Genomic DNA, 19,257 nt, shown 5'->3' on the forward strand with positions numbered 1-19,257 from the left:
CTTTCAGTCGTTGACTCAGGGTTTCTTATCAAATCTGAGTCACAGCAAAAACACCGGTGCCTATAATACACTGAAAAACAAGAAGTGCCGTCTGTGTCCTCATGGACACTGATTTGAACAACTTTTCCTCTGCAGAAACTTGGACTACAGTGAGATGGGATAGCGTCTCTGCCTTTTCCAAGCTTGTTAAAACCGCATAATACAGTAATATTTAAACAACAGCAACTTATTCATCTTTCAACTTAGCTTCTCTATTTGAAACTGGGCACAGTAAACCACATAAGAAATCCGCATGGACTGATCCTATATTCTTATGAGTGCATACATATGAGCGTATCTGCTAAATCATCTTCAGGTAAAAGAAAGCTCAATATATCGTGCTAGGCTAATTGAAAGGAAATTCAACCGCCCTAGCATTAGTGCACAACAGCAACCATAATATGCCGTTACATTTTAGCTCAGGGTATATTGAGGCAAATTAGCATTTAGATAATAGGAGCCACTTGGCATTTTAATTATTTTGCTGCCCTATGAGTGTAGTGTGTATGCCCCAAGCGCCTCCTTACATCCTTCATGTACGCCTAAGTAGAGCATTTACATACCAAACAGCTTGGCTTGTGTGCAAAAGCCACTAAAATGTCACTACCACACAATGTACCTTGGTGTTCAATTGTTTTGAAAAGATAAGAAAGCATATTGTTGTTGACATATGCCATACGTATTAGGGGGCTACACAATTCCCAGTACTGTTATTTTCAAAAGAGCTCTATTCTGATGTTTTCTGCCATCTCGACGAGCAGCAGTGGAATGCGGTTTTGTCTGTTCAAGGGCTCTGTAGTTTCTATAAAACGACATGAGCTCAGGCTGGGAACAACCTCCTTCCTCTCTCTCATTTTCTGTACCTCACGGAAGTCAGATTATTCATCCTCCCACAGATCGTTGCTGTGTTGGGGGTAGATGTCAAAGTGCCAGGAGCACGTGGTGCAAAGGGTATGCATGCCTGCTCTCTGCTTGTATGTGTCTATTTGTGCACATTAATGCCTGAGTTTACATTTGTGAGCATGTGTAGGAGTTGTGTGTTACATCTATTTGATTGGATATGGACTTGATCCTGGGCTTCTGGTTTGGCGGGTGAGAAGAGATTACGTATGCCATGTTTCTTATTTTCTATTTTTTGTTTTACTTCATGTCATTTTTCCAGTTCCTTTCCTTCAGAGAATAATATCTTTAGACTGGTGGCATGAAAACTATCTTCTCCTGCCTGCTTTCACTCGATTCCTCATTCTTCTTTTCCATCTTTTTCACATTGCCTGTATGAGGTGTGCAAGCACAGACGGAGCATGAGAAAAGCTGGCAGTGAGGTGCATTCCCTTGCTTTGCTCTCTCTGCCTCCACCTCTCCTGTTCTCTACCCCACAGTGCACTCTCCTCACCATCCCTCCTCCTTCTCCTCCTTTCTTTCTCTCCCCTCCACATTAGTCTTCTCTCTCACACTCTCTCTCGCTCTTTGCCTCGTTGCTCCCCTTATCCATTATATTTCCACCCCTCTGCTCCACCCTCCTCTCACTCCCCCTTCCTTTTTTCTGGTTCATAATATGTAACATGATTTAGCCCGCCCCTGTTCATGCGGCGTAAATTTAATCCCAGCCATTCCAGGTTGGCTGCTGCTGCTGCTGCGTCTACCATTTTTCTCATTCCCCCCCCCATCCTGCCACACTCTCTGCTCCCAACACAATAGACTCCTCAAGATTCTGCCTGTTTGCATGATAACAAGTTCTTTCCTTATGCTAAATGCTGATGTGCAAGGTCAAGCACAACCCAAGTGGCACACGATTGTGCTATAGAAGCTACCCATACTGTGACAAGCAAATGCAGAACAAACGAAGGCCACCCAACAAGCCAGCAGTCATTTCAATAGTTTACACAGCTCACGCGCTTTTACCCAAAGGCTGATTGTAGTCTGCTGTGGTTTTGTCTGCTGCCCATTGAAAACACATTCGTGACATGCATTAGTTCAACAGGAAGTGTGTTTACTAGCCTCATCAAGGTCAAAGGAGTGGATCCAGAGAAAAGATAAAATACGTTTTGTTTTTTTTTTTTGGCTTCTCTCCCCCCACTCTAAAGTCTGCAGCGTCACTACAGCTCGCCCAATAGCACCATAACCTTGCGCCTGTGTGCACTGTGTGTTGGGGTGTGCAGCACAACAGGGCACTGGCATAATCGGTCAATAGACTGCAGGTTGGGGTCTTGCACTGTAGGGACCATCCATCTGAACTGAACAGCTGCTGGGGAACTTTGCTAGAGGAATGAAACGAGAGAGAAAGACTGGTGAAGACAGACAAACAAAAGATGAGAGAGAGAGAGAGAGAGAGAGAGAACGTGGTGAGAGACACCAGGTAGAGAGAAAAGTCAAGGAGAGGCTGTTGATAAAAAAAGAGCACACACATTGAGTAGGAGGTGGAGGAGTATTTGTGAGCTGATTCTGGTCATTATAGTTACTCAAGTGTATGCTCAAGGTCAGTTTGGGTGGGCTGAATTCTCATGAGGACACAACCTTGCTCTCTGCACCCAAACACGGCAACTCACTCTCCTTGACCTTTATTGGGTTTTATACAAACTTGCTTTATGGGGGCACGTGCCCTATGATGTGTACGCTTTATTTGCTGTAGCTGAAAGACGCAAAACACATCATTAATGACAATATTCACGAGCTAGGTGAATTATTCTTGTTACACCATTTGTGATGTGACATTTCAAAGTCCAGATCATTTTCCTGACAAAAAAGGGGGTGGGTGGCTTTGAAATCTCCTGGTATTCATTTTCCATGGATTCCCAATTGAGATGGGATTATGATAGCTGACTTGTCCTACAGCCGCAGCAGGTGCTTTTAAACCAATTATTAGACAGACAAATGTCATCCGAGCCAATTAGCTTCCTGCTGTGCGTTTCATGTTGGGTGAGTCATTCATAAGAAAACAAGATAAAACCACAGACATCAGCTGCAGGATTGGCAGCATTTGCTTGTCAAAAATGAGTCAGGATTGCAGGCACAACTGTAAACTCTGATTTTCTCAAACAGAAAGTCAGGCAGCACCACCCAAAGCATAGTTTATGACCGTGGGAGGATTGTTTGAGGGAGATCATGGGAGTCAAAACGGGAGGGGGAAAAGTAAATAAATAAGTATAGCAAATAAACTCCTCTGATATGTGGTTGTCAGGGTCTTTCATGTGGAGGCTGCACTTCAGGGTATAGCTTAGCTTAGCTTAAGGGATGTTTTTACACATGCTGGCTGATCGGGAGCGATGTGTGAGAAACAGCCTTGTCACTCGGTCTTAAATCACACCATTGCGGTAACAAGAAAGCAGAATTACTGGGGGGAAAAAAAATAGGAAAATAGACCACAGGACAAAAAAACAAGAAAAGTGTGGTTATGAAAAGAAAGAACCACACATAAGAGGAATGAAGAGAGACAGACTTTATTCTGTGGTACTGAAGAACAGAGCAACGATAAAGAAGATAAAAATTGGCTGCAACTAGCATGTAAAAACATTTGACCTTAGCCAAACTTCTCTTGATGGGAAAGCAGGTAATTAAAAAAGTATGCAGTTACACTTGGAGTGCAGAGCTGTACCTTTGATGAGCCTGTTTTATAAATCTGGTCATATGATTTTTTTAAAGTTTTGAAAACTCCTTAAGTGGGGGCCCGATACACGCAGCCATGTTTTAATCTTCCCAGTGGTGTTAAATGAGTGGATGTGGTGGAGGAAGGCAATCTCTTCCCTTTTAAATACTCCTTGACCTTGAGGCTGGTATGACTGAACGCACACACTCAGAAACATCATTTTAAGGCCAGTGAGGAATTAAAATATGCCACAACATATCAGCAATGACTGGTTACGTTTCTTTGTTGAGAAAACACAGCAAAGTGCAGTCCAGTGTAAACCTTAGTACCAGTCCATCAAAATTAAAGATGTCAGATAACACTTCTCCAACATAACATGCCTTATTCTTTGAATATTGACCACTGTGCATTTAATCAGGGTCTTAAATTGAACAACATTTGAATCGAGTCACCAGGACATGGAAAGTGATCATCTGCTGCAGCACAGACACCTCTCCAATCTGTGTTCCCTCACCACTACTGAGATTAACATGACAAGAGCTATGCTTCCAAAGCTGTACCTGAAGTAGAGTCTGTCTCTCTAAGCATCAAGGCAAAGTCAAAAACATGAAATTACAGAGATCACTGGGGTACTAACACAGCAGCCTGCCCTGCGTGCTTCACAGCTACAACCCTGCATATAGCTGTATTTTCAAAGTGTCCGTGTGGGGGGTAATTACCGCATTCTTTAACTCTGCTATTCTGGAGGGAAATAGAAAGTCCTGCCTCATAAAATGAAGCAAATTCTTATTTGCTCTGCCTGGCTGGGCATGATACTAAGCAACTTTTTAAAACACAATGCAGTATGGATCACATCCTCAATAGTTTTGCAGTGCTTTGTCCTTGCATGTGTTGGGCTAATTACAGTGGGATTGGCCTTAATAGAATTGGTGGCATTTTTGTGGCTCCTCTGGTCTGTTAGGATAACATACCATAACTCTACTTCTTTCTTGAAGTTTAATTCAGTTTGCGCATGAGTCTGAAATTAAAAACGATGTTTTAAAATTCCCCAGAGCTGGCCAAAGTGAAATTAGCCAGTTTGCACGAAGGATGAACATAATGCAGCACAAATGCTACGCTCAAACCCATGTTGCATTAGTTAAAAATGGCACCACCATCAGCTTTCTCATGTCAGCATTTGTTTCCTACTGGTTTGTACTTTGTTGCCAAAATATTACGGCATGCGGGAGAACATGGAAAGACACAGTTGGCGTGAGACTGATGTTGTGAACCTGCTGCTTTGGGGAGTTCTTAACTAGTCTGTCTACTATCTTTTCCATAGCAAGTTTACTGCAGGATACCTAGAATATAAGACAAATAATATTGATTCCTTCGTTTGTTTGTTTTTTTTCCCTTAATAATGTTGCTTGTCTGAAAAGACTAGAATACCAAACACAAGCACTTAAATGAGAATCGAGACCAGCCATTATGGAGAATATAAACATCCCTCCCTCCTTCTCTTTCACATTTCTGATAAGGATCATAGGGAATGAGAAAGAGTAGACAGCCCCTTTTTCTTTTTCTTGCCACATACTCTCCCCTTTTCTAATTAACATTGTGCATGTTGTCAGGCTTTGTTTAATAATGCATGATTGCTATCAGCAGCAAAATCCTTTGAATGAAGCACTACTGAATGGGAACACAATAATACCACTGGGGACTCAGGAAGACAAGATGGTTTTTTTTTTTTTTGTTGTTTTTTTTCCCTATTGTAATAAATGTTCAATGGGAAAAGCATCAGTGGCACCAAATGTATCGAAGAATTGGCACAGACCCTAACATGTCGAGGATAAAGTGGGAAACGGTTGTCCTGTCTTTTAGAAAGATTTTCTTTTTTTTTTTTTTTTTTTACGTAGACTAATAAAAATGCAAAGATTTTTCTACATTCTCATACATGTAATTATATATGCATAATCACAGGTTTCATGAAAAGAAGCTGCAATCTTTAGGTCTTACCCCTTGTGAGATTACAGTGTAGCTGGGAAACTGCTGCCTTTCTGCCAGGTCTGGCAGGTGGCTTGCCCCCCCCCCCCCCTTAGCCCATTAGGAATAAATCTGCAGCAAAAATGTCCTGTAAAAAATAAACACTACAAAATCAACAGCAAATATGATTGCTTTAATTTTTGGTGTAGGAGGTGTGTTTTAGCTTCTCTTTGTATTTACTCACATGGCACAGCCTCTTGGTATCTCACTGGTGGTTACACAACATACAGATGGTTTTGTTTGCCGCTATCAGCATGTGTGTGCGTGTGTGGTCGTGTGCATGTGTGCATGTGTGTAAATGGCTATGGATGATGGGCATAAATAGAGAGGAGTATGGCATCTGAGTACCAATTGTCATGTGCTGCCTAATATCAAATCAGCATGGAAGGTCACAAGTCATTAATTAACTCAAAGGCTATTACTTAGATTTGGAGGGATACAAGCATAAAGCAATAATGAGGGGAGACAGACAGCTGTATCTGAACTACGCATCAACCGCACGGCAACTTTATCCTCTCACGCCGTGCTCAGGGTTTTTCAGTCTAGTTGATTCTAATCAAATTCACAGTCACCACAAACACTGCTCGTGAAAATTCTGTTTAGTGTGCTCAAATGTATGATATGTATACGCATTTGTGTTTGGAAGTGTGTGTGTGTTGGTGGTGTGAGCGGGGGATAAGATTGCCTCAAATTGATTCCCTTTGCCACACGTCCCCCGCTCTTGCGGTGCTGCTGGCCCGCGGCGCTTGGAGACAGGTAGTCGTGTCTTTCTCCCCACAACACAAATCGAGTGTGACAGGTGCGCTATCTTCCCGTCTTTTCTGCCATTTATAGCCCACAGAAATGAAACACGGAGAGCTAGTAGCGAGAAAGAGGATGATTGGTAACAGGGAAATGAGATACTTTGTCATCATTGGGCCTACTGATTGGGCTTAGGCTCCTTGTTTTACTTTTTTTCTTTTAGTACATGGTTGTGAAACATGCAGACAAACAGTTCAATAAAATATGTCAAAAAAAAAAAAAAAATTATGATAATTTACAGTTTCTCACTCCTGAACACACAATTACTAAAAGTGCAGACTTCCAAAATGTTAAGATTTGATCTTACGGGACATTAAGTGCCTGAAAGGTCATGACACACAGACTGCTGTCACCACCACCAGTCACCTTATCTGAAACTACACAATCCTGAAGAACAATGCAGGCAGACGTGCTAGAACGCTAACCGACAGTACAGTATGTCAACAAAGCTCACACACTTGGATTAGCGAGGAGCTGTGTTCTGAGCTGAAGACGACTGCAGAGCATCCATCACTAGGGATCAAGCTCTGGCTTAAGCAAATGGATGACAAGGGAGAACTGGTCTACAGTTAATACTAGCTCACTCTATCACATTGATTTTCACAGCCATGTAGTGGCCCTTCGATAAAGGGAGGAAACATAAACGCTAACACTTGGCCACTCTGGCTTATAGATTTTATTTGTTGTTTGAGCAGTGCTGGATAAAAGACAAAGTGTGTGTGCGTGTGTCTATGTGTACTGAAGCTAAGCTACTCCATCACTTTCTATGGGCACTTAGAGCTATTAAAGCATCTGCTATGGATTAAATGTGGTGTAAAAAGCACAAATATGTGCTTCAGATGAATTAGTTTATTGAATGTGTCTTTTAGTTACAATATCACTAAAAGACAGCTTTATATCTTGTATTGTACTTTAAAGGAAAAAAAAAAAGTCTCAGCAGTCTCTAAGTGGTCAAAATTTACCAATTGAAAAAAAACTACAAAATAGCTTTCAGTATTCATGAAGATTTTTTTGTATTTGCTAACTACATGTAATAGAGGTGTTCTTTATGCGAAACAGATAAACATTGATCTGAGGAGGACTTAAAATGTACTCTTATTATGCGGCATACTTAATTGATGCTCACAAGAAAATCTTATTAGTTCACCCTTTCATCTGAGTGGTTTCTCCCTCTCTTTCTTGCGCACTCTCTCTCTCCCTCTCATGCACATGTGCACACAGATTGTGTGAAGTGACTATTCCATTTAGAGAACTGTCAGAACATACCCCGTGAGCACATCAGCCTCTTCCTATCCTCTGTCAGCTCCTGCCGAGGCTGTGTGGGGGTATGTCAGAAATGTGCAGGGATAGATAAAACCCGTGGAGCCAAACAGCTTTGTTTCATTCAGTCCCTCTCTCTCTTTTTTTTCTCCCTCCTCCTTCCTGCTCCCTCTTCCTATCCCTCCTTGCCTTGCATAGGCTGTGAATACCCTGCATCTGAGAAATCAGACCAGACTGACTCACAGGACTCTGTGAGCCAGCACCACTGAGGCTGCCAAAGCATGCTGGTGCCAAGCTGTCCCACCATGCACAGAGCCAGACCCACGCTGCTGCTGCCGCTGCTGCTTGTCCTGGGTCTGCTCCTCCACCTCGCCGACGCTCAAAGTAAGTGGACTGTTGGCTTTCACGTGGGCCTCAAGTGTTGTGGCTTGCTGGGTTGGGGGGTGGGATGGCAAGTGTGAAACGTGGTGTTTCTTCTCTTTAACATGACCAGATATGTAAACACAAACACATGTAACATAGATAACTACTGAATGATAGGAATAAAACTTCTACATAAAACTACAACAGCTGGTATGTACCACGGTAAGACTGCTGATATACTGACACTTTACCACCAATTCAAATACAAAACGCTCTCCACCAGGTTTTTGATAAATTAATCTCTGACAAAATACAGAATACATGCTGCATTTAAAGCCCACCTCCACTAAAAATGGATATACAATATACAGCTTACACAAGTGTAAAGTGACAATTTGTAGTCCCCACTGCATGTCCACTGAGAACGGATGTTTCAGTCAAGTATATGATAGTGTGTCTAGATGTAATTTTATAAATTTTTAATAAGGAAATTTAAATATTTGTGTTTTGTATTCTCAGATGTGCTAATGAGTTAGTTTACATAAAAAGATGTTTCAGAATATCCTCTAAAGTCCCATATCAGTCAAACTGTAGCACAACAATTGGGAAGTACTAAAATTAATTGTGCTGTTCCTACACACACACACACACACACACACACACACACAAATATATTTTATTTATTTTGCAATGACCCACTTCTTCATCTGACAAAATGTGTTCATGTCCCTATTTTCCAACTACTTTCTTCTGATGCAAAAACTATGATGTGAACCAGAAATGCTTAGACTTCAAGAAGGCGAAGAATCTCATCATGAGAAGTCACTGGAATTGAGTTGCTTGACATCAGACACCTGTCCACTGATGTGTGATAACAGTTTTCAAACCTCATTGAGCTCTGGTCCTCCATCACAGCCTCCCCCCTCTGCCATCCTCTCCTCTTTTACGCTAAGATCCATGAATCATTAGCTTCTGGAGTCACAAAGGGATGAATAAAAGTTTTTATTGCTCCCTTTGCACTGACTGAAATTCACGCAGTTCAAGTTGAATATCTGTGAATGAAGGAATCATTCACCCAAGGTCATATACAACAAAACCACAAAAAAGTGAAAGGGTGAAACTTTCAACTCCGTGCTTGAGAAATGTTCCCTGCAAACTATTCAAATATGTTTCATTTTTCTTCTCTGTCTCTGGCCACATATGTCTCATACTGGGGGGTGGAGGGGGGTGGGAGGGGTGGGAGGCAAATGGACGGATACATTTTCGATTTATCCCACATTTCATGTGCAGCTCCAGAATTTACTGACAACGTAATTACCAGGACCTCCCAAAATGGCATTAATGGTCAACGAAAGTTACCACTGAGGGGGCTGTTCTGATCCTTCCATCTTCCACTGTCTAGTGTGAATTTATATAACAGCTTTGATGAGCTAAAATATACTGCTGCCAAAACCTTCACTAAGACTCTTTCAGGTCCAGACATTCCACAGCCACAGTTGAGCACAAACGTAACTGAGACCTCCACAAGTGCAGTTAGCACCACTCCCCAATTTTGACACCTTTGTGCTTTTGTGGCTCCTTCCTTTAGCTGTTTGGCTGTTAGCAGCTGCTTCTCCTTCCACACCCCCCACAGTCAGACAGCTGTGACAGGTCATCATTACAAAGCCAAAACAACCCTATCCCGACACAGCCACAGTGGCTGCGTCTTAATGAATGAGAGGGTGTGTGTGGGAGTCAGGGAGGTCACAGGGATGAGAGTGTGTGTCCTGTCTGTAAGAAAAGCATGGGAGCACATTCTTGTTTATAATCAAAACAAGTCCTGGGATGTTTATTTGCTTCCTTTTCCTCCTGTGGTGCCTAAACTCATGCATGCATGTGTTTGCTCCTCTCATTCACACTCCCCTCTATTGTTTTTTACCTAATCTCTCTCTCTCGCCAATTTTCTCCTGATTTCTCATAGGTTTTGTTTTTTTTTCCTACTGCTTCCCTGCCTGCATCTTTGCTTTCCTCCCGTCTTCTTCCCTTGCTGTTTGGAAGAAATGCAATCGCCCCTTCTAGCGACTCAGAACCTCCTTTATTTTCTGTACTGTGCTACTGCCTAGGCATAATCGGCCCAGACACTCTCCCATGGGACGCTGGCTCCATCGATGGTGTGCATCAAGGACCAAAAAGGCCTCGACTCTATTCGCACCACTCCAAACTAACCCCTCAGCACCAAAATCACACCGCATTTTCAAAAGGAAAGCTGCCCTCTGTTGGTGCTCTGGATCTATTTGTGAGTGAACTAGCCTCCGGCTGTGGACATGGTGGACAATATGAGACACACGAGTGCTGAAAATGGCTGAGTCGGCCTGCTCAACAGATGGCACAATACTCAGAGCCAGTACTACTCAGTATCCCACACTGTGGACACGGCAGCTCCCTCTCAAGAAAAATGCCAGTCAGGCCCCAAACACACAACTTGCTAATGTGTTAATGGGAGTGGAGTGTATTCCTTCTGCAGATGCTTTCATGGGAGACCTGTATGTTGGCGTGAGGAACACAAAAATCATCTTAGAAGATCGTCAAGTCATGTTTCTCTGTTTGGTCTGTTGGTTTGTTTTCAGTCTCTCATTGTTTTCTCTTTGGCCCTCTCTCTCTCGGTTGGTCTCTCTCATTTTCTCCTTCACCCCCCCCCCTCGCTCTTTAAATGCAGCCCATTTAATTTGTGTGGCAAATTGGGCTTGGCAATAGCTTGAAAGAGGGACATAATTGTCCCTGGTGAGCCAAGAGGACAGAGCACGGGAAAGGAAGAGCAGGGAGGCAACAAACAATCCCAGTGTGTCTTCTGCTGAACAGTAATGCAAAAAGGAAGGATGAGAGGAAGCATTTAACATCTCCACCTGGGCAGGGATGAAGTAGGATAAATTACTTATCTGGTCATTAACTCAGCACTGACTGTTTCACAAGCCCAACACTGCTATGAAGCAAAAACAAGCCCGTCATTAGAATGTACAGTATTTCACAACGTGTCACCCCCTATGCTTCATTATGAAATTGAGCTACAGTATAAGCACGTCAACCGTATTCATATCAAAAATGTCATTTAAAAAAATACGCTGATTGACAATATGCTGAGCTCCACCTGCGGGGAGCTTCTAGACTGCCATACCTCACGCTGTGTTGGACCTTGTCAAACCCTGGGCCTAATAGCGTAATTGATTCACACCTAAACATCTCTCTCATTTGTCCTTACTTACAGGCAGGTGTGTAGACAATCATTCACACATGCACTTTTTCATCAATTAAAAGTGAACCACATGGAACAAAAACAGCAAATTGTGTAACTATGCAGCACTGTAGTGTGAGCAAGACGGGGGAGGATGGCTGCATTGCTTATTACTTACATTTTAATGCAACAACAATATATAGATGGGTTGCTTTTAATGTTTGTTCAGTAATGAGAGAAGTTTTTCTTTCTTCTTACACTTAAAAGTGGACTCCCATTCTGTTACTGTGTGAAGAACCAGTTCTCCATATGTTTACCGTAAGATATGTAGGCTATTATGGATGCAAGGCACACATTTATCCAAGAGCATATGTTGCTGTATATGGGGTGATTTGGTTAGCAGTAACGCAGCAAAACTCCCAATACATCTGCCAGTTGGCTCTTCTATTTTCTGGGTGGAAGGCAAATGATCATAATTACAAAAATAAATAAATAAATTAAAAGAAAAAAAATCTGAGATCCATGTTGGGATGGGGAATTATACACAAGCATGCACAAACACAAAGAGACACACTGCCATTGCCATACTGCTACAGTGTCAACACATACAGATGAATGAAGAAGTCCCAAATACATGCATGCACGTTACCATATTTCTTAAATAGGATCACCTTGTAGCAAGTCCGAAAGCTAACGATACTCTGCCCCCTAGATCACATCAGGCTCTAATGTGTGTGTTTTATGCATGCCTGGCCTAATATGAATTATTGTAAAATAGTGTTGTATTTGCATATGAGCTTCCAGGCTGTACTGGAATTAGCATTTTTACAACAGCTCAAATTAAATCCCTCTGCTTAATTTGCCTGCATGCTAATTTGATTTAAATCGAGTCTATTCCATCCCCCTTTACACTCATACTGACAACACTAACATACAAACCAGTGTGGAAAATGAACATATGAGGCCAGGTCAGGTAATGATCTGTTATTTATTCTGATGTAGATTTTAAAATATAGGCCTGGTAAATGATGATCGGTGTGTTAATGCTGATTTTAATATAAATTAATGAATACGGGGAGGAGGAAGAGCACTGTCGTATCCGACTGGAACGACTGGAAACAGTTAAGGATGATAGTCTAACAGAATGTGTTTGAGTTTTCCTTCTGTTAACTAACTCAGCAGAGGGTGTTCTGCATTTGCCCTGTCATATGATAAAGCCAAGATCATTCACCATCATGATTTTTAATTCTTTAGAGAGCTACCAACTCTCAAATGTACAAAAACAATATCCATGACCCCCTGCCCCCACCCACACCCACACACACACAACCTGATACACATTTCACTAGTCACACAAATAATGCTTACATATTTGTCTATCCATATAAAATGACATTAAAGCAAGATGAGAATAGAACTCAGTTGTTTTTGTCATCCAACTATAATTCACTGCAATTCGCCCAAGTCCACCACCTCGTTCATCATTCTGCCGGACACTGCTCAAGTGGAAATCTCATTGTTGGCTCCACTCGCTCATTTCAAAACGTGTCTTAGTACAGTATATCTTTAAAACCAGCATCAACAACTACAGAGAGGAGGCACACTTCAAATAAATGCAGTGAAAACACCTTCCGCTAAGACTGCCAACATTTAATTACCATCTAGTTGTTTGGATGAAGACCTTGTGACAAGACTGGGGATGTGAGATAAAACAATATTATCAGTGCCACGCAAGATGCTTCTTGCTCAGTAGTTGAACTAAAGGAGTAAGAAAGCCATTATCATTTTCTTTAGCTAAAAATGCCTGTACGAACTCCTTGTCAACGATGTGCTGTGTCGTTATGTTTAAAGGTTCTATCAGGCCCATTATTAACTCCATGAAAGCTGATTTCACTGGCAACTACACCCAAGTGTATTATTTAAGGCCATTAGCCTCACGTATGGATTGTAGTCATTTTATCTTGCACTTAAAACACAGAATCACACAAAGCCAAGCAATTTTCACTACACTCTTATCCCTCCCACTTGCAAGAAAAGCAGATAATCACAATATGGAGGTGTTGTACAGCCCCAGATGCAGGTAATTAAAGGTTACCCCCAAGCTACTAATGCTAAATCTAATTGCATTTATGTCTCCAAGACACATTGACTTGAAAATGGTGGGGCAATTTAACCATGTTGTACCATTCATGTCTTCTAAGAGAGGGAATATTGACAGAATAAAAGCACAATAATCCAAATTGTAAATCCACTGCCTTCGCAATCAACAAACTCCCAGAATTCATTTCTCTAAATCCATATATTTGAATACCTCCTCATAAAATGCCTAGATCTATCATACAGTGAATAGTATAGATTTCAGTTAGTCTGGCATCACCTTATGTTTTCTTTGAGCATTTAAGGTGCTAAAAAAAAACAAAAAAACAAGCCAAATCAAAGCCAAATAAATAAATGAAAATAACTGACAGTGTCATGTTGTTGCACTGCACAAGACTGTTCACAAGAGTACGTTTCCACACTTACACAGTCCCTCTCTCTCTCACACACAAAAGGTAGCTTGTAGAAATCCTTTGAAACTGGGATCAGCCAGCAAGCTGAACACAATGCCAGCTGTTTTGCATCTGCTGGGCTTAGACTTGGCATGATCCTGGCCTTGCTGGCATATGTACTAAATTTGATCACCTTTCATACACTATGCCAGTGAACTGCATAACAATGCAGGTGTTTCATGACATTGCCACAGTGACAGTGCAATTAATAGATTGATGCTGTAGCTGCAGCAATGGGATTACTAGACCAGTCAAGTCTGAAAAACATCAGACCTCACTGCACAGATGATGTGTTACCACAGTGTGGAGTGAGAGTATATACAGTACCATCTACATGTGCAGTCATTAAAGACAGGAAGTCATACTAAAACATAGGCTGGAGGTTTAACGATGGTGACGGATACAAGATATTTATACACATAATACTATTCCAAAAAAAAAAAAAAAAAATATATATATATATATATATATCACATTCAGCTGTTAAATAAAAAATACAGGCCATCATGGTACCATGTTTATGGATCACATTCATTACGTTAACGACCAAACATGCTCTAAGTAGTGGAAATTGTCTATTGACTGTACTTACATTAGTGCTTGTCTTCCTGACTGTGGATTCACTCATTGACCACTTTTTGCACATACCCCAGAATAAATGGTCATTTAATGCAGGTTTGACTGAAACATAACTTTGCCTGCAGTACCTTCACGGCTTATTGATCAATTCTGCACCAGTAAAGCAGACCCATGATTACAATTTCAGCACTACAGTAATTAGCAGAGTTGTTTTAAAAGATGTAGTTTAATTTTTGCAGCATTAAATAAGATGAAGTATCAGTCCAAAAACAGTTCGTATGTTGTACAAACAGGGTGCCAAGGCGTGGATGTATATGGGAGGCTGCTATTTATTTGTGTTTATTAATTATTCTCTTGAAAATATATACCTGGGTATTGCTGAAAAGCATCAAGCCGAGGGAGCAAAATACTACCTCACATGTTTTAAGTGTTTGGACGGAGGAACGGCATTTTTGTGTAATTTTGTTGTAGACAACTGTTTGACTACTAAAGCTCTTCGAATTGTCTTCCTCAAAATTCATGCATTTACGCTGTATATGTATGTGTGTGTGTGTGTATGTGTGTGTCTGTGTGTGGCCGTGCATGTCTGTTTATGTGGGTAACACCTGGCCCTAGGCCAGAGCTTTGGTCTCATTCCAGGGGTCTTAAGAGTGCAACACATTGCACTGATCTCAGCGCAGCACATTTGTGTGCCTGTGGGGCATGTTGAGATTCTGCAGTGGGGTTAATGGTCTAAACCATTCATCTCCATGGAGTGCCTTGAGGCAATCTCTTAGTCCCAGCCAGAAAGCTCACATCCCCACCTTCCTACCTACAGCACTCTCCAATGCTAGATGCCGATTGGGAATCTTTACACCCTGAGCTCCACTTGTCACAGTTGATTTACATTTGGTGGAGTGATGGAGTAAGTGCTCAAAGTCAGTCTTTGGAGAACCATCTTTCTCACCTAATACTCCCTCACATACTACATCTGTCACTCTTTTCTCTCACCCCACCCTCTCACTTGTTTGTTTGCTGGCTCACTCATTAACTCCCTTCTCCTGCGTACTTATTCTTCACACACACACTGGCATATGCTTGCTCCCTCTTTGGCTTCTTTGCACCACCACGTGAGTCATGCCATTTGAGGAGCTCAGATTTATTGTGACACACAGCTTTAGTGTGGTTTATTAGTTATGGCGAATGAGAGTGAAAGCCTCCATTGAGAGGTGAAGATGCTCTCACACCAAAGCCAGAGCCCATAGGCCTTTCCAGTTGAAACTGAGCCAAACCCTTGTTTCTAATGGCACAGAGTTCTAAGTGCCCATCCCATCACACTGTGGGACATGAAATATGCATTCTGACATACACATACATTGATACTCAATTACCAAAGGTTCCTTGGATGTTTATGAGATGCTTATACAGCCATTCATCATGACATCCATGGACAGTCTGCTTCTCTTTAGTGTTAATACTCCTATGGTGCTGTCTTTCATTGTCATGCATTCTCTCATCAACTAATTAATTACCACAATACTTTCCATCAGTTGAGTCGCAGTGAAGGATATTTCAAGTTAAGTGCAGATAATTAATGTACAACAAAAAGGTGGTGTGACAGTGGAATTTGGAGGGATCATTTGCCTAAAAAGATAAGACCTTATCTGGTTTCCCTCCTAACTCTAAATCTTAAGGACTGAATAAAGGCAAACACACAGTCCACCCCATTTCAACACAAACTTTTAGTCCACTTAAGTTCATTTTAATTCAGTCTTTATGCAGCTGTCTGTTATTCCACTCAACTCCCCTTTTTTCTCTCTCTCCCTCAGTTTGAGAGCTTTTCAAGAAAACACAGCGTGGTGGAGTAGGAGAGAAGGCTGTTGATCAGACTCAGTGATGTCAGGATTTATGCCTACATGGATTTACTTAAGCACACCTTCCAAATAAGATTTTCCTATTCTCCCCCTCGTGACATAAGAGAGAGGAAAACTAATCCATGATCAGAGTCTTGCAGATATTTCCTTTCATTCCCTGACTCTCCTTCCTGTCTCAGCCTGTATAAGACAGAAATTTCACACCACATGATCTGTTGGCTCTCATTACATGGAACATTTTAATTGGCTGTGCTTTTCTAGACTTGTGATCATTCAAGTAGACATGTCCATTGAAAGGATAAACTGTAGTCTGCCATCAAGTCCAATAGAGACAGCCTTATTTTTTCTTTGGCTAAATTATTCCCACTCCAGTGGGAGGAGAATGGGTATGCCTAGGACTCATTACTCCGTTAGCTGGTACCAAAGTCCTATTGAAAGGCCTGGTTAATGACGGTTAAAGATGAGACGCATGACTTAAGTGCTTGGGTTAATATTGATACAGCAAATTGTGTTGATTTGGCATCACATCCAGGTTTGTCTTAAATCTCATTCTTAAACGTTTGTTGTATCTGCAGTGAAATGAAAATAAATGACTACAATTTGGGAGGTGTTTACGGGGAAGTGTTACGAAACTAACACACAAATATATGAAGTGTATATGCTAGCATTACAAGTACGGCTGTACTCAGGATGGATAATATAGCATATCTGTAATGATACACCTAAATTCTCCATTGTTGCTGAAGAGCACAGCTGATCAGATGGTGTGGAAAAGTCATTGCTGAACCAAATCTAAAACTAATCTTAGTCTGTGATGTCTGCCTCAGTAATGTGCTACATGTACTGCATACAAATGACACTGTATATATCCAGTCACAATACTCTGTAAGAGAAATAAATTAATCCAGGTAAGGTGAAGGGGTCAGATTGACTAGCAATCATTGTTTTAACTGCTGTAGACGTCTGCATACCATTGGAGGATGAGAGAAAGAGGCAGAAAAGAAAACACGTGGGAGAAAGAAGTGAAAGAGATAGAGATTAATTTAAAAGGATGGATTGAAAGGACTTCAAACCAGAATGAGGTGACGGGAACGAAGGAAAGCTAATAGGGACAGGGATTTCTTTTAAGTTTCTTTGCAACTCATTTTTTCGCAGATCTAAAAGATAATTTCCAAAAAGTAATCCTGGAGCCCACAACTTTAATCCTACCGATATGATGAGGTTCCTGCCATCTTACAAAATTATCTTAGCCTTTTTTAAGGATCTGAAATTTGGCAATAAAAGGCAAAGGTAAACAGATTAAAGTTATTGCAGTTTGGATTGGATACCACATTTGGATCTTATTTCAACTTTTAACTAGAAAGAATTAGTAATTAAATTTAACTTCAACAAAGCTCCATCAAAGCTGGGACCTGTATTAGAAGGCCACATGTATTATATGAGGTTATATTTGTGTTCTTGAGGTACTATGATGATGATGATTATCATTATTATTATTATTATGAGGAGTAGTATCAGCACATGTAGTGGTAGTTTGTTAATATCACAAATCAATTGTGTCATGTAGTAATAAGCAGTGAAAATAACCAAAGTCCACGCAACTTACTGGTAATCAATTGGCTGCAGTGAATAATGCGATTCAGGGATGGAGATGCGAGTCACAATAACAGCAAACAAAACAGCACAACAGAACCATGAGAGGGTATTCTTATCTAAAGATGACTGCTATCTCATGGAAGACAGCCACTTTTGTTTTGCCATGCCTCATTGTGTGGCGCCTCTGAAATCCACAAGGGCCTGTTACACAGCGTTCATTTTGTTTCATCACTCGCACAAAGGCTTGACTGACATTATTGGAGATAGTTTGTTTCAGGTACAATAAGAGTAATTATTCAGGCTGCACAAGTGGAAAGTAAGCAATATAGCTGGCAATCATGGAAAACTACTGCTGTGTCTCCAGATAAAACAACTGCAGGAGAGAGGGAAGTTTTCATCTTACACATACAGTATGCACTTTATATTCTGTCCCTGGTCCATCAGTAGAAGCTATAGTTATAGAGTATACCCTTGGTCATGCCTGCAGAGAGCCAGGTTCTAGTCTGACTGCAGCCATGCTACTGTTCCCAGATGCCTCCTTTCGTTCTTACTAGGCTTCTCAGAGGCAGTGATATCCACCCAATCACTGCTCTACATCTGTACAAGATCTGGAAATATTGATTAGGTGATAATTAAATTGTCCACCCCAGCTTGATATGGATTAATAATTGCCCGCTAATGCCCTCCTGACATTTTGCTGTATTGACTCGATACCGTTTGCAGCAGTGCGCCGATAATTATCATGCTTGGTATTCTTCATTTTGTCCCTAATGAGACCAATCAGAGTTGGCTTGACTTTTGCCTAAGAATTAGAAATGAGTGAAAAGGAGTGAGAAGGAAGGATAGATTTTCTCTTAGAACACATTATTCAATGTTTGCGCCTGACCACAGAGATATTTTTCTTGTCTTACAGGCACATTTCTTTTCGTGCATCCCTCACCTTCTGATGTACAATCAGTGCTTTGTCAGAAAAAGAATAAACCGTTATACTATGTTGTCCCAAATCACGTATGGAGGATATGTTCGGACAAAACAACAGCAGCACTAGGCATACTATAAATACTGAGATGAGAACGAAGTATGGGCACTGTGCCACATCACTGCATTGACTTCCTCACTGCCATCTGTGAGTGTTCTTCTGCTGGCATTCTCATAAAGGCCTTTTGTACATTTTTCCCCTTTGTTCCTGTTTGCTAGGTTTAATTAGGTTATTTATTTGGGCCTCACCTCCCAGTGTTTCATTATAGTAGGCACTGCAGATAGGACTTCACACAGGGCAGGGGCAGATAAAAAGTTAGAACAAAAGATGATAAATGTCACGAGTAGAGACTAGAATGCAATCTGGCCTCCATGATGCAGAGATGCTCTAATGGCTTCCCAGCAAGGAAGGAGGAAGGCACTGTC

At 41.3% G+C, this 19,257-nt stretch overlaps 1 protein-coding gene across 5 annotated transcripts in view; it reads left to right on the plus strand.

Moving 5' to 3' along the window:
• Nucleotides 1-19,257, plus strand: part of LOC113136086 (receptor-type tyrosine-protein phosphatase delta) — a 312,879-nt gene that overhangs the window by 219,924 nt on the left and 73,698 nt on the right. For all 5 annotated transcript variants that reach the window (XM_026316526.1, XM_026316545.1, XM_026316554.1 and 2 more), the window contains one exon: nucleotides 7,904-8,089. In XM_026316526.1, coding sequence (XP_026172311.1) covers nucleotides 7,987-8,089 — 103 coding nt within the window. In that variant the 5' untranslated portion in view covers nucleotides 7,904-7,986. The remainder of the gene's footprint in view (nucleotides 1-7,903; nucleotides 8,090-19,257) is intronic.

Source organism: Mastacembelus armatus, chromosome 18 (genome assembly GCF_900324485.2).
Source record: "Mastacembelus armatus chromosome 18, fMasArm1.2, whole genome shotgun sequence".
Lineage (NCBI taxonomy): Eukaryota > Metazoa > Chordata > Actinopteri > Synbranchiformes > Mastacembelidae > Mastacembelus > Mastacembelus armatus.